Source organism: Lepidochelys kempii, chromosome 1 (assembly GCF_965140285.1).
Source record: "Lepidochelys kempii isolate rLepKem1 chromosome 1, rLepKem1.hap1, whole genome shotgun sequence".
Taxonomy (NCBI): domain Eukaryota; kingdom Metazoa; phylum Chordata; order Testudines; family Cheloniidae; genus Lepidochelys; species Lepidochelys kempii.
The window spans coordinates 154,232,663-154,248,800 of record NC_136380.1 but is presented as its reverse complement, the minus strand read 5'-3'; the positions used below and the strand labels follow the sequence as shown (position 1 = coordinate 154,248,800).

Genomic DNA, 16,138 nt, shown 5'->3' with positions numbered 1-16,138 from the left:
CTGATTTCAGAAGTTGAAAAAACAGCATCTTGAAACACATTGTGTGTCAGTTGCTTTCACACCCACAGTCTGGCCTTTTGACGGCTTTCAAGCAAACCAAAAGATAGAATGTGTCCTTGCTTCAGGTCAACGTGAAGTAATTATGCTTATTCTCTGGTATTAAGCCTCCCCACTCCCTGCAAAAAACTTCATACCTGAAGTTCATGTTCCTTGTGGCTATCCTCAGCTCATATATAACTAAGTTCATTTATCCTGGTACCAGTGATTCAGTCTTTGAAACACCTGTCTTAGATAACATTCACTCTGGCTGACGTGGATTGCTATATTAAGAGGCAACCACATTTCAAGTGTTTCTCAACGGAAAGGATTTGTTAGGAGATACACACAGAAAAAATGTTTTTCCAACACTAGTGTACAAGATGTGCTATATGCTAAAGAAAATGTCTGGAAAGTTAATCACAGAACTTCATGCAGAGTAGTGTAGAAATCTTTACAGCTTGTCACATCTAGATGGAAAAGAAATCAAACACTGTGGGTGAAACCCTGACTCCATATAAGTCTATTTCAAAACTTGTATTGACTTCAATGGGGCTAGGATTTAACCCAGATAACTAACATTCCACAGATTGGACAATCATGACTTAACTCACTTACCTATTGTTGATCTTTCAAAATACAAACTCAACAAAATAAAACTCAACTTTTTTGAATGGCATTAAATACAACATTTACTGGTCTTTTTGGAAGCTTAATAAGCACTCTGTCAAGTCAGTTGGACATTTATAATACATTAAGGGTTCTCCCTCTTACCAGTAAAAGAAAAGGATTAGAGTTTTTGAACAAATGAGTACAAGTGGAAAAAGTAACAACATTAGTGTTACTAATACATGCATCACATTATGAACGAAAGTCAGAATGGCCAAATACCCTCTTCAGGATTTCTAAAACACTATTTTCTGGTTTAACTGACTTTTGAAATAAACAGCACAATGCTTAGTGGTACTGAACACCTGCAACTCACTGATTTCAGTGAAAGTTGGTGAGACACAGAACCTAGTTACAAAGTTATATTGCTAAGCAGCATACTAATACATATTTGTACATGAGTAACCAGTTAATCATAAAAAAGCAAACGTATTTTGAACTTAACACAAAGCAAACCAACACTGAAAGTCTTTAGTATTTCTGTACAAAAAACCCCCTTGTAGTTAAAAAGATGATAAATAGCTGCAACATCTACTTTGTGTTTTAGATTAGTTTGTACAGTGTTTTGAAGAGGTAAAACACTATACAAGTGCTATTTATTTTAAATCACTTACTTGCTGTGACAGTGCAATAGCAAGTCAATGATAAATGTCTGCCATGCCTTTTCTTTACTAAGTGCATCCAATGCTGTTGGAATCAAAGCAAAACACAAGGTCATCACCTCCAAAGCTTCACAGCAAACTTGTTCATCTTCCATGTCTGGCTCATTGCCTGCATTTGTCTGTAAAGTGAATCAAATGAACAGCATGAATGGATATGGAAAAGTGCAACAAATCTGCCTGGCATCTAGCTATACACTTAAAACACAAGGGGATACCAAGAGTTTGTGTACCAATGCCCAGCTAAATCTACAATGCAAGTTATCACATACATTGATTCAGTCCTCTCTCCCCTAAACTCTTTCCACTCACCTGCTGCCTTGTGTCTTAAATTATAGGTTCTCTGGGGTAGGAACTGTCTTAGTATATATCTAGTAAAGTGAAGTGCTGACCTGTTTGGGTCCTGCAGGTGCTAGTGTAACAGAACGAATACATAGTAATATATGCAGAAGAGACTGTGCCTTTTTATACTTAAGTTACAAGCACTTGGATCTTAGTTATAATTGTTTAGTTACTTTTCCTTCCACTTTTACATTGGTAGCGTCTTAAATACAATATTAACCAATTTCTTTCCCGCCCTTGTCACATTAGTATGCCTTAATATTATTCCACCCTCCCATCCCCCAATTAAAGTTTCTCAATACTACTTGTCAAACTAACACATGAAGATATGGACTGTATAAAGCACCACATAACAAAATGCATAGTTATACCAGATTAGTAAAGGCAAAGCTCAGAAAAAAAGATGCAAAATAGGATGCCTATCCTTTTGGTACATAACTGAAATCCTCTCCAGCAAAAGACAGTTCACCTAGTCCAACTCAACAATCATTCCCTCTAAAGAGATAAGAAAGCAAAACAGCTTAGAAAAATTTTATTTCTATTGGGGGGGTGGGGGGGACCTACAAACTGCTTAAGGCTTTAGACACCCTAACACACAACTACAATACTATTCAAATCTCAGAAGCATTAAAATGATCAATTCAGAGAAGCTCAGCCAGCCACTTACAAAAACTAAAGCATATTCTCAGTCTTCTTCAAAATTCTTATGAATAAGCAGACCCCCATTTAGAGTGAGCATATTCACACATACTGTATACTTACATGTATTAAAAATACTCATTTAATGTTAAGACTGAGAAATTAAGCACTCAAGGACCCAGAAAAAAGTTCTGGTCCCCTCAGGTAAGGGACCAGATCCCCAGTAGGCAATAGAGACAAAGTCAGCTGCGACAACACAGGCTGCATGGCAGTCCCATTGCAACACAAAGCCAGACAGCTGCAGGGTCATCCCAGGAACAAGGTAGTATGAACCCAAGCCCATGGGACAGGATGTTCCGCAGTACATTTCAGGGTGTGCATGGAGGGCCAAGATCCTGGAAGGTCCTATACACCCTTGGGCAACACCACCATGTTTTTATATGTTCCAGAAGAGTCATTACTTCGCAAACTGTGCAGAAGGAGGAGGGATGAATATTGGGTTGGAGTTTGGGGGAAGACCACGGAAGCGCGAATATCAGTTTTGTGGAAGAACTGAGGTGCAAAAATGGAGGAGCTAGCGGATAGAAGTTACTATCACTGTATGTTACTGCTAGTTGCTCACATTTTTTTTTTCAATAAAAAGAAAAAAGTTTCCAATGCAGTGCAAATGTGGAGTTTAAAATTTTGCAAGCAGAGCTGTTCTTCAAGTACAGCAGAGTTGTCCCTGAGGAGTTGGTCTATGGTTCTAAGGTGCTCAGGACCTATTTGACTAACTGAGGTTCTTAGTACTCCTTTCCTAAAATCAGAAAAGAATAGAATTTTCTTCAGATCAAATAAGCCAAATTTGAATGGTCATCTTTTGATCATTTTTGATCAGACATGAAATTTTTTTGACTGGAATACAGCCACTCCACCATACCTTCTTGCATAACTAAAAAATGGCTGAACTGATTTTGCCAAAGTTTCTACAAGGTGATTTTTAAAAAAAAAGCAAGCACAGGATATAAAAAATTAACTGGTTTGAAAAAGCTTTGCGCCAATAGAACATATGCCAAATTTCAACCTTAACCATCGCCAACAGTTATATGACAGTATTATAGAGGGGTATATACACACACACACACGATATGCATTTTAGATGACAGATAGAAAGATCACAGGGTTAAGTATGTGGGAAGAAGAGAAGGGTAGAGTATCTTGTGTTAGCCTTCTCACAGGGGTGATTTTCACCCCAAGTGAAAACTGGGTGAGTATCTAAAACAAATGTGAGAAATTCCTGAAGCAAAGTTAAATGGCATTTAAAATTAATGTGCAGGAAACATTCTCATCTTGTGTACAATTCTCAACATCATTCGTCCAACTATAGTTTCTCTCTAGTTATTTCTGTGGCCATATACATTCTTATTTAAGATACATACTCACTGCCTAATGTTTTCAATTCTATCTTTAAATATATAGTTTACATATACAAACTGTAAAGCCTGAAACAGACAGTACAATACAGAGAGTGTCAAGGTTCAACTGTGGCTTTGCCACGATGCCACAGTAAACAGCAGCACATTGTTGCACTGCTACCCTTCCACCTGGTTTCCTCGTTATTCTAAGGAGGGAGTAAACTGTGACAGGTCTATAGCACAGCAGAGGCTCTCCAGTATGCCAGGGCAGCTGTACTGGCTAGAGTGTTGGCAGAAAAGGGGACAAGGAGCCAAGACTTCAAGTAGTTCTGCCCTAGCCTGCCCCCTTCCGTACACCTGCATATGGATCTTGCTTCCCCTCCCACACACTTTTTTTGTGATATGGGTAGCAAGTGAAGAAACATTTGAGAAAAACTTCTGCTTCTCTACTACCACACTAGCTTAGCCAGAATTTAGCCCTGTTAGCAAACTTCAAATAAAGGGAGGATTACTCTTCTTAGTGAGGAACTCATTTTGTGAGAAATTGAACAGGATACCTAGGCAATCAGAAGTGCTAGGGCTACTAAGCTAGCTAAACGAGAAGCTGCTTCTTCTGGAAGTAAACCTATTTTTCTGTAAATCAAAAATTTAAGCAAAAGGTCTAGTATACAAAGAATAAAAGCATCCCATCAAATTCCTTCTTCCTTTACTTAGCTAAGTACTTAGCAGTGCCAGACTTGATTAACTTTGAAAATTCAGAGGAGATAGTGAAGAGACACGTGAGACAAACAGAACTTGCTCTTTCCAGAATTCAGCAACTTCCTCAACTACATCATCCAACGATACACATGAATTTGCAATACAATTCTAGGAGTTGGTTATGTCATTACTTTTAAAATTTTATAAGCCACCGTTGATAAGCTGAAGGTTACTTTTACAAGAACAAGGTTCTGAGTAGTGTATACCAAGGGGAAAAAAGATCCAAAAGCTTGAGACAGTATAAACATTTTGCATGATACCCAGAAATATCTCCAACTCAGATTGGTCTAACCCACCCCTTAAATCCTGTGTATGCAAAGATCTGATATTTTACACTCCAAGTACGTGCATAAACAATTAAGGAAAATAAACCGCTATACATGCTATCACTCAGTTTTACCAGTGCTTCAGTGTCAATTTCAAAATCAAATTTCTTCCAAAAAAGGCAGGCTAAAAACATTTTTCATTCCATATGTGCCTAGTCTGAGCTTTAAAGACTAAAGCATTTGAATTATCTAAATTACAAAAGTACACCTGAAAAATTTAGCATGATGTTTATTTCATATTCTGATACAACAGAAAAAATGTGACTTCAAGTTTAAGAAATTTCAGCCCCAAAATAATTGAAAATAGGCACATGGCATGGAAATGCCATCTTAATCTTAACTTCAGTATCACAATTGTGACCCTACATTAGAATCCAAAGCATATTACCAACAAGAATATAACTATTTGAAGATAGGTCACATTTTGAGCCTAAATTACTTGACACTGTCCTTTTTATAGCTGACCAAATAATTAAATAGAAAAAGAAGTTGCTTAAGAACTCTTACCTTTTCATAAATTTTACTAATTTCCTCATTTGAGCTGAACACCAGCTGTACTGACCCACACCCTGATGCCCAGACAATTTTTTGTACTGCTCTAATAACACAGATATCAGGGATGTATTTTGAAGCCTGGAGACAAAGAAATAAACAAACCACGGCAACATTAAAATACAGTTGCTAGTAATATTAAAATGGACTCTACACCATTACGGCAACTAACCTCGTAAAAATAGAATCTTTACACTACTTTTTAAGACATTTTATATTGAAACAAAACAAAAAAAGATGCTATAACTTAGAAAGGCTTGTGCCTTCATTTAGCATTTTACACTTCACTTTCATCTTAGCAATGCTCATGAAAGCCAAATATGAGTATTAGGTAGTGTCTCAGGGTCTTCCTTCACGCCACTATAGTTAGTGAGATATAAGTATTATAAACTGATATTAGATAAGTGACAAAAATATTTGATACTGGCCAAAATTTGGCAAAAATATTAAAATTATTTTCAATATTGTTTTTAAAAAACCTAATCTGCTCAGCCATTTTTCATTAGAGAAGTATACATAAAATATACATTTACTGGATTTGTTTGCTTAGTTCTCAACTCCAAAACAGCTGTGATTTGGAAAGCAATTAGCCTATAAAATGGCATAACTAATTTTGATAAAGAAAAATAACCAAGATATTGCATGTTAGCTGCTATCCAAACACAGAAGAGTTCACCCAAACCCCTAATTAATTTTCAAAAGGAATTTTGCTACACATAGGCCCTACAAAGTTTATCAGAGAGCCGAACACCTACAAAGGTTATCTGAGTCTTGTTTTATGAATGAATTACTAGAATTCAACAGTTTTGGGGCATAGTTCCTAGTTTATATACTAATTTTTTTAAACTTTAGCATCATGTTTTTATCTATCACTAATTGCTGCAAAAGAGTTGTTTGTTTTCCAACATGCTTTATAAAGGTGTGATTAATTTAAAATATGCAACCAGAGAGAAATATTACACCTTTCCTGCCCCCCCGCCCCACCACCTCATACACAAACACAAGTCCTTAACATTCTCCTTCAGGAAGGAGAATTAGCAAAAAGTAAGAGTTAAGGACCACGTTTTAGTTTTGAGGAGTACTGCATCTCCTTCCTCCCCTTGACCACATTTATGTCATAGAATGTAAACTTGGTTTTATAAGCCATAATCACCTTATAAGAACACCTAATGTATTTTTTGAAAGCTGGAGGATATGGTATTTGAGAATATTCATAGCAAATTATATAGCCCAAGCTTTTAAAAAAAAACTAACAAAATCCTATGCCTCAAGCTAGCCTTGCAGGTCCAGATGCTGGCATCTAAGTAAGTGGCCTGGCTTTCCAAGGTGTTGAGAGCACAGAAGCTCCGAAGCTGCCTAACTTGAGAGACATTTTTTAAAATCCTGGTCTCTGACTCCTCTTTTTAGACACTAAAAAAAGTATTCCGTTTAACATTAACTGTACTCACTTTATATAATGAAGAGGAAGAAAGCAAATTATACTCTCAAACATGAAAGTCAGAATTCTTGCAATTTTATATTTTAAGTAACTGAAAGAAGTCAGTCTTAAAGTGACAATGTCAAGATTTATAGGTCCAAAATCTGACTCTCCCCACCCAATTTATCTATTTTACAATAATAAGCAGATAAGGATAAAATCCATCTACAGTCCTAATGAAAAGTCATGCATTTCAGCTATGGTGTAATTAGACATTTCTCTCTACTGTGAAGTAAGCATGAAATATGACAGCCAAGTTAAGTTCCCAATTTTTATAGCACCTTAAACAAAAACAGTAGTTCTCATACTAAAGCCAACTCTATGTTTAGTTGAGTTACACAGTACCTTTGGGAGCCCTTATATTGTATTTTGTTGATGGGAGCTATACAAACATAAAATAATTCCAATAGGACTGTTTGGAACAGTAAAATCCAAGGCCAAAGGGGAAAATTGTTAATACATAAAACCATCTGCAAGATCCCAAGAAGTTAACAGAATGTATATTTCAAATTAATTACTATAAATACATATTTGGTAAAGGTAAGCAATAAGTTTTCTGTTGCTTTACTTTTAGTAACTTTTAAATAAAGCACTGTATTGATTCATATATATCAAATATTTGGTAGTACAAACACCTAAAACATTACAAAAAATTTAAATACCACAATCGTAACTTCTCCCAGTTTGCAACAAGCTTTCACCGAAATTTCATGAGTTCATATTCAAGGCAACATTGTTCAGGAAGCATACGTCCCTCTAATAGGGGAAAACTTCCAATATCCTTTGAGAAGGCTGGTATCTAGTCACCTTTTTTCTGTCAATGTATATCTTCCAATACTCAGATTTATTAAACACTGAACATAAAAAGCTTAATAAACTGGTTCCATCATGAGCTTTTAATCCTAGATGAACCTACACTACGACTATGGAAATGGCAAGAGCTAGAACAGAAAGTAGGAACTTCACCAGTCTCTCCACCAACTGATTCACCTTGCATCAGAAGCATCTCAGTAAGAACTTTCACATATTAAGAAAACAAAAATAGGTTTGTTAATTTAGTCTGGAGAAAAGTTACATTAAAAACTTGAAGTATGATTATTAACAAATACGTAGATTTTTTTTAATGCCCTTCAACTCTTACTCTATTCTTCCCTCACAGGCTGCATCCAATGTCTCAAAATTAAATAAAAAACAAGCAAACAAAAACATTCTGCTGAAGAACAACAAATTATTGGCCACCAAATCATACAAGAAAAATCTTGCAGGATAAACCAGATAATACTTCAGATTTAGCTCTTCAGCAGTTCTCTTCATTTTTGCAAATAGAGACTATTTTAGCACTGATGCAGTGTAATCTGAGTCTCGTTCCTTTGATCTGTCTCGCTAGTGTTCTGCTTTTAATATTTTTTTTTAAGAACTTCATTCACACAGAGCACGTAAAAATCACATTTCACATCCTGCCCTCCCTCCAAGATCTATTTCTTCTATGGAAAAATCTGTGTCTAAAGTAAATGTCTCTACACTGGCAACTTCATATACAAAATTCATGACTGATGCAGCTCCATCAATGGTAGCAATGATGAAAACTAGGGATCCTGTTTTGGTGTCCAGTTCCATCAACCTCTTTTTCTCAAGCCTGTGTCTTTTTTTACTTGTGGCAGACGCTGTACATTTCATATTGTTAAAATGGTCATGGAGGGTTTCTACACTTTTGGATATCTCAGCAATGTTCTGAGGTAATATGAGGACATTATTTCCTATACAGGTCCTGAAGTCCAAGTCAGCATTGCTTCCACTTTGGAAGCTGATGCAGCACCAATCATCTGGAAAGGAAGTTGTAATTTTTCCTTTGGCCACCCTTTTACCTGACAGGCCACAACGTATTAAACGCATTACTAAAAATTCTAAATCTAATAACTGAGACAACATGGGTGAAATACTATCTTTTACTAGACCATCTTCTGTTGGTGACAGAGATAAGCTTTCCAGCTTACACAGTGCTCTTCTTAAGATATTATCTCACCCAGTATTGCATAAATCTAATAAGGCTAAGTCACACCATTTAGATAGATGATCCATTTGTGAGCAAAGCTGTTCACTTTTCCTCCACCCAGGTGATCCAATTTTCAATTATGTGTAGTTTAAACATTTTTATATTATATATATTGTTAATAATCTGAGACCTCAACAGTTGAATTTTTTGTATTAAAAGGCATTTCAGGTCACCTTTAATAAAATATTTAACCTTTTTCTCTCCATTTTTCCTATTACTCTCTAAAAAGCATATTACCAAAGACAAACATAAGAGTAAAAAAGACTATAATATTAGTAACAATATTTTCTTGTTAAAAATATTTCTCTGGTTATTCTTCAAATACATTGATTACCTCAAGAAAAATTATGCTAAGTTTACTTTTAAAATCTGCAACAATACTATACCAACTGCGTTCTGGTCTCACAGTATCAGAACCCATTAATATAGATGTGCAGAACCTTACATAGTTCACTTAGCTAATACCATCTGAACTCCATTACACATATTGGTTTTCCCAAGTAACCACATGAAAAAGATGTAAATAATTTTGTAAAGAAATAAATCATTCAATATTTTAAGTGTTAAAAAATAAAAAGTATGCAAAATATCCTACTTGTATTTTGAATTTAAGGAAATCTATCATTTTCCTATATGAAAGGAAATCTAAGAATATGATGAAATAAAATGAAAATCTAGTAAAGAAAACTTAGGTTTTACAGGAAAGAGTATACTAACCTCATCAGATATTTGCTGGGCAAGACGTATTGCTACATTTCGTAGCATGCACTCTGAAGTTGGATTGGGAATGTTCTGTAGGGCAGTTTGCAGCACCACTGCCTGGTCATGGGTAGCCTGGTTTATCTGGAATAAGTTATTTTTATTATTTACATTTAAAAAAAAAGTATTGAAAACCCTAAAGTATGAAACTAGAAATTATCTGATAGGCGTGGGGAGAGGAGACGAGTGGAAGAAGATGTATTATATTTAAATACAATACACATGCAAAAAAAAGACACTCATTTTTGTTATTTCGAATACTAACCAACCTTTCAATACACACATTCATGTATTTGATATTTTGTTGTTAAAATTGGTATTCCAAACTCAAGTTTTGGATAAAGTCCAAATAGCTTCTTAAAACATTACAAAAATGGGAAAATGTAACTGTAAAACTATAAACATACTGGCAAGGAGAATCATAAATAGGTATAGAATACCTGAAACTAGTTTTAATTCTTTTGACATTTGAATAAAGTTTTAAATTGACAGTTCCCTCTCCCCCCCATCTTTTGAGACAGGAAAGGAACAGGTTTATGGGATGCCATTGGACTGTAAACAGCTGGTGCCCTTAATGGTGTCATTCTTCAGCTAGATGTTGCTCTCCAGAAAGTGTCCAGAAAAGTACACCTTAATTTTCTTTTAAAAATATAAATTCGCTGTTTGGACATTATTAGAACTGATGTAAAACTTGAGTCAGAAGTATAAGAGAATGGTCTTTAGTAGTTCTCTGAATTCTTTTTACTGTTTTCCAATGCCTGGGTCCATGCTTTTAACATGTGACTTAGGAAAAACTTCCTCAGAAGTTTTTGATCCTCTTAGCTTTTAGTAGAGGTTCTTCACAAACACATTCCAGTTGATTGGACCTAGTGTACACCCTCCAATGCCCCAAAGTAAATTTGTTTCTGCATAAGAATTTAACAGTCAAAAAACAAAAATAAACATTCCACAGAATGGTAAAAAAACAAACAGCTGTAGCTTCTCAAGCTCTGAAAGGTGGTAGGTGCAAAAGTGAGAATCCAGACAGACATAATCAAGGAACAAGCATTACAAGTACGTAATTTTCTTTTCTAGATTTTTGCTAAGGCTAGAAAACTTGAATGGTATTTCTAAAAGAAAAATGTTATAAAAACTGCAGCAACTAGAAGCAGTGTCTACAGTGAACAACAACATAACATACTTTAAAAACATGAATAAGAAAATTTAGGGGGAGGGGAGAGGAGAGGACATTTTATCTAGACAAAGAAATCTCCAGAAGAAACCCAAATACATCAAAAGTGAAAATTAAGGCAAAAGTATTCAAAAGGTGGACATCCCAAACACAAAATTATAAAAGATGGGAGTCTGGGCACCCCTCACAGGGAGATAGGAAAAGTAGCACAGAAAACCTGGATTTTTCTCTTGATACTAAATCTAACAATGATTTGTAAAATGCATGGAGAAAACACAATGTGACTGTTTTAGAAATCTCCTATAGAAAGAGACAGTAAAACTGCACTGGAGTCTGCCTTGTGACCACTAAGTTCTGATATGGTACGAGGAAAACTGCCGTGGTCATGAGACTCCCTCTATTGTATGGTTCCTGCTGGCTCTGGCAACTCCTTTCCACTACATTTACAGCATCCTGGATCATGTCCTGGAACATGAAGATATTGACTAACTACACACTAACAGTAGCATGGACTGATCCTTGGATCCCTTCCAATGTGGTGTTTCTGATCAGCCAAGAGTCAGGTGTTGAGGAGACTAGCAGGTCTGCATGTCTCAGGAATAGTTGTGGAACCAGGAGCTTTGGTACAGAGGTCAGCATTGCTGGCAGCAAAGGAGTGCGAGTTGTAGCCACCAGTGCTGAGGGTTTTGAGCTGTATGGCGTAGGTACTGCAGGTGGCACCACTGCACTGCTTGGTGCAGAGGTTCTTTTCAGCTCAATGGGTATTGAGGTGGAGGGTTTCACTTTGCTTTGTGAGCCTCGGTTTGAGGTCGCCCACGTAGGGTCTTTCACTTTCTGGGAACTCTCAGTACCTGGCCTGGTATCTGTCAGACATAGTATGATCATACTGCATACATTTAAAACTAATGAGTTGTTTGTCCCAGACAACCATAGGGAAGATGCCCTTCAAATCCCACAGAGACTAGCTAACAGAGTCGAGCAAAGAGAAACATTAAAAAATTCTTCCAAAGAACTGTTCCATACCAAGAGACAAAGCCTTGAAACACTACCAATACTGTGTGTTGGAAGGCTGAAGCTTCAAAATGTGTACAGTGTTCTGCACTAAAGCAGTACAGATATACATACCAGAGACCCAAAGGCAAATGGCACAGTGCCAAAGGATTGAAGCCCCCCACCCCCAAACAGTGTTAAACACCAAAAGTAAAGAGCCCGATAAAGGTATCGCCCAAGCCCCTGCAACCCATGTTTCCAATACGCTAGTTAAAGTAGCCCAAGTGAATGCATGAAAAACACATGAATTACTTTAAAAAGAACTTCAAAGACTAAAGGGAAAGAATTACTTACCTTACAATAACTGTGGTTCTTTGAAACCACATAGATTTCACTTTTGGTGTGCATGTGCCCCATGAATGGGAGAGCAGATTTTTCTCGCCAGCAGCATCTGTTGGGGCAGCACCTATACCTGACATCATAAAGGGAAGAGTGGGCCAACCACATCTCTGTTCCTTTACCAACAATATACCCCAGAGGAGTAGGACGGGTCATAGAACCCATGTGGACAACACATTTTGAAGAACAGTTACTGTAAACATTCTTTCTTAAAGTAATTGTCCATTTGGATTACACTGTTGGTGCATGTAAGTGTCAGTAAAGTAACAGCATCAGCATCCGCCTCTCACGAGCACTCGTCTCTGGCTGATAGGTGCCTACAATCACTCAGTGTTTTTTTCCAAGGGGCAGCACCCACCTCTCACAGGCACTCCCTTTCCGGTCAGGTGTGAGCCTGCTTTTCTTTCAGTTCTTACAAGGGGTGGCACCCGCCTCTTGCGAGCGTCTCCCGGTTGATGGCTATTTGACAGGTCTTCAGCAACTCAGCCCTCTGGCCAAGTCTCTCACACTGTCCCCCCTTCTGAGGAATACAGTCTCTAGTTCTTTCTCACGGTCCTGGTATGGGGCCGTAGCACCAAGGATTCCTCCCCAGAGACACTGCCTTTTTTAAACAGACCAACAGGGCTTGCTACCCTCAGTTGGTATCCTTTTGGCAGCCCTTGCCTGGGCTCAATCTTCAGCCAAATTAGGAAGGCCCATCACAGTACCCTTGCCTGGTCTGGCTAAGTTCTGGGCTCAGTCTCCTGGGCTCAGCCTGCCTGCACTGACCTGCCCAAGGTCCTGCTGTTCTTCCAGCCAGCCAGGCACTCCTGCTTCAAGATCCAGGCAGCAACTGACTGATCTGCCTCTGCTGCTCCTTTTTACAGGGCCCTTCTGGCCCCTCGCTGTCAGCTGTCAGCTCCAGCAGCCCCTCTGGTTGCTTCTCTTCAGCCATTCTAGACCACCTGGAGGACTTCTCCTCTGCTCTCTTCTGGGGCAGGGTGAGGCATAGGTGCGTGGCTTCCAGCAGGGGACCTCTGGACCTAGTCTACGCTGTCGCAGTGCACAACAAGCAGATATACATTTGTTTGGAGACTGGAAATAGGAGTCCTACTTAAACAATGACTGCAAGACAATCACACCAAAGCAGGCATCCTATCTGGAAGCCACCGTCAAAGAACAGGTCTTGTAAAGGTGTGTATCAAGCACCTCATAGCTGCCCTACAGATTTCAGAAATAGTAAAATTCTTCAAACAAGCAGCAAAGGTTGCCCAAGCTCTACTACAACTAGGTAGATCTAACCTGACTAACTACTAACATGCCCGTATACAGTTGAAGACTAAGATAAGTTCAGAGAGGATACTGCCTGATGCACATCTCTCTGCAAAGGCCATAAAGTTTAGGTGTATTCCTGAAGGCTTTTTCACCTGTAAACGTAAGAAAACTGTGCCCTTTCTTCATCAACTGTGACACGTTTAGCTTCCCATGAGGGGGAGTCAGGCTTGAAGAAAAAATGGGATATGAATAAACTGGTTCACACAAAATTCTTAAAACAGGAATTTGGAAGGAGTCCTGAGAGTAACCCTATCTTAAAACATTATGCTCCTGCATTCATAGATTATAAGGTCAAAAAGGACCATTGTATTCATCTAGCCTGAACTCCTGCATAACAGAACATAGAACTGCCCCAAAATACTTCCTGTTTGAACTACAGCATATATTTATTTTAGAAAAACATCTAATCTTGATTCAAAAATGGTCAGTGGTGGAGAATCTACCACAACCTTAGTAAGTTGTTCCAATGGTTAATAACTGTCACTGTTAAAAATTCTCACCTTATTTCCAGTCTAAATTTGTCTAGTTTCAACTTCCAGTCAGAGGATCCTGTTATACCTTTGTCTACTAGACTGAAAAACCCATCATCAAATATTTGTTCTTCATTCTCATGGCTCTTTCCTGAACCCTCTCCAAATTAACATCCTTCTTGAACTGTGAACACCAGAACCAGATACAGCATTCCAGCAGTGGTGACACCAGTGACAAATTCAGATGTAATTTTACTGGCTCTGAATATAAGATATGACCTCTGTTTGCAAAACCATGTCAGGTAGAACAGGTAGCGTGACTGAAGGATGAGTTGACAGGTTCACCAGATCCAAGTACCAGAATTGTCTGGGCTAAGCTGTGGCTACCATGCTCAGAGAAGGAACCTAGGTCTCAAAGCCCAAGTTTCAGTCCAAACTGCAACTTCAAAGCACTGTTTATACAGTTAATTTTAGAGCACCAGTGTCACCCCCGCTGACCCAAGTCTGTTGACTTGGACTGGGAGGCGCTCTCTTGCTCAGTCCAAAATTCTGTGTAGAGATACCCTTATAGTCCACTAGTGTTTGTCTGCTGTCTCAATTTGCCAGAGCATTTTGCAAGCCTGGAAGATGGTCTGATTTGATGACAAATACTCCACCCCAGACACAAATGGCTTCTTTGGAGAGCAGACATGATTGTACTCCTATCTTGACATAACGTATGGCTGTGGTGTTGACCATTATCACTTGGATAATGAGTAGAAATGATGTGCATGAAGATGTATGGCTCTGAGCTCCACAACATAACATGAAGTTGAGCTTCCTGGGGTGACCTAATGCCCTTGTGTCTGCAAGTGGCAAAGATGAACTCCCCAGCTGTACGCAGCACATCACCAGTGTCTTAGTAGGCAGCGATGCAGCAAAAGGTACTTCACACATGAAGTGGGTTCCTCCACCAACCTAACAGGAGGACTGGAAGGGACCTCCAGGATTACTGAGCCTTATCTCCTGCTACTGCAGGCAACCCAGTCATATAATCCCAGCTTTAGAGGCAAGGATCCTTGTACCAGATGTATCCCCTAATATATACATACACTCTTATTTATTTGCCAAAAATAACCCCCACCCTATTATCTACATTAGTTATACTAACTACTATTAACTAGCCTAACAAGACATCACGATGTGCAGAGTAAGCAGAGACTGGGGTTCAGTCCTGCTGTCAAGGGTGGTAAAAGGAACTGAGAGGTGGTAAACCCACTGGGACCTTTATGCCCTCTGGTGGGGGGTGTGATGGACATAAGGGTGCAGGTGCAGCCCCATCAGGCACATCTTGTCAGAAGAATCTGATCTTACATGCACAGGATGCATATGCACCAAGAGTGAAATTCACTTGGACAGTCATTGGAACTCACAAATACATGTAAATGAAGGATCACAGCAGCAAATACCTAGTGAGACAAGCTGGAACAGTATTGGAAGAGCTGTTCTTGCAGTAATTCTGTTACTTTCCAGAGTCAGAAAGGAACTGAACTTGCAACAATGGAGGTGCTAGGAATTGGTGAGGCAGAACCTTTTACTATCTCAGACATTTAAAAATGATTATTATTAGTTCCTTATTAATCACACAGTTGAAATATACATCTAACACAGAAAAATAAGTAAAAGTGGTATTATTATAGGAAGGCATCTTTGTAGACCTGAATGTAAATTACTGCATATTAGTGTTTCTATAAAAGACTGACTTTTTTTTTTAAAAAAAACCTCAAAAAGAAATGTACATTACCGGTGAGACTGGACTTGTGCCCTCTACAACTGGCTGACAAGCTTCTGCCACAGCTCGAACATGGCCAAAGCCAATTGCTGTTAGCAACAATTTGGCTATTTTTAGAGCATTAAGGTAGGCTCCCCTTCTAGTTTCCATATCTGCGTTTGGCAGGAAATTATTTCTAGTCAACATGCTCAATACAAGAGGCAAACCACCACTTTTTAAGAAGTTATATTGGAAGTCACTGGCATCTTCCCCCAGAGGTGCACTGGCAGGCATTAACAAGGCATAGACTACCTGCAAGAAGGAAATAAAACATTAGCAAACGCACACGATACACTTTTTCTAAACACATACACCAAAA

At 38.3% G+C, this 16,138-nt stretch overlaps 1 protein-coding gene across 6 annotated transcripts in view; it reads right to left on the bottom strand.

Annotated features, from left to right (window-relative positions):
* Window positions 1–16,138, bottom strand: part of USP9X (ubiquitin specific peptidase 9 X-linked) — a 654,895-nt gene that overhangs the window by 60,893 nt on the left and 577,864 nt on the right. For 5 of the 6 annotated variants that reach the window (XM_078854327.1, XM_073358602.2, XM_073358592.2 and 2 more), the window contains 4 exons: window positions 15,793–16,071; window positions 9,624–9,749; window positions 5,332–5,457; window positions 1,320–1,486 (listed from right to left, as the gene is read on the bottom strand). In XM_078854327.1, coding sequence (XP_078710453.1) covers window positions 1,320–1,486; window positions 5,332–5,457; window positions 9,624–9,749; window positions 15,793–16,071 — 698 coding nt within the window. The remainder of the gene's footprint in view (window positions 1–1,319; window positions 1,487–5,331; window positions 5,458–9,623; window positions 9,750–15,792; window positions 16,072–16,138) is intronic. The other variant, XM_073358621.2, reaches the window with a different exon arrangement.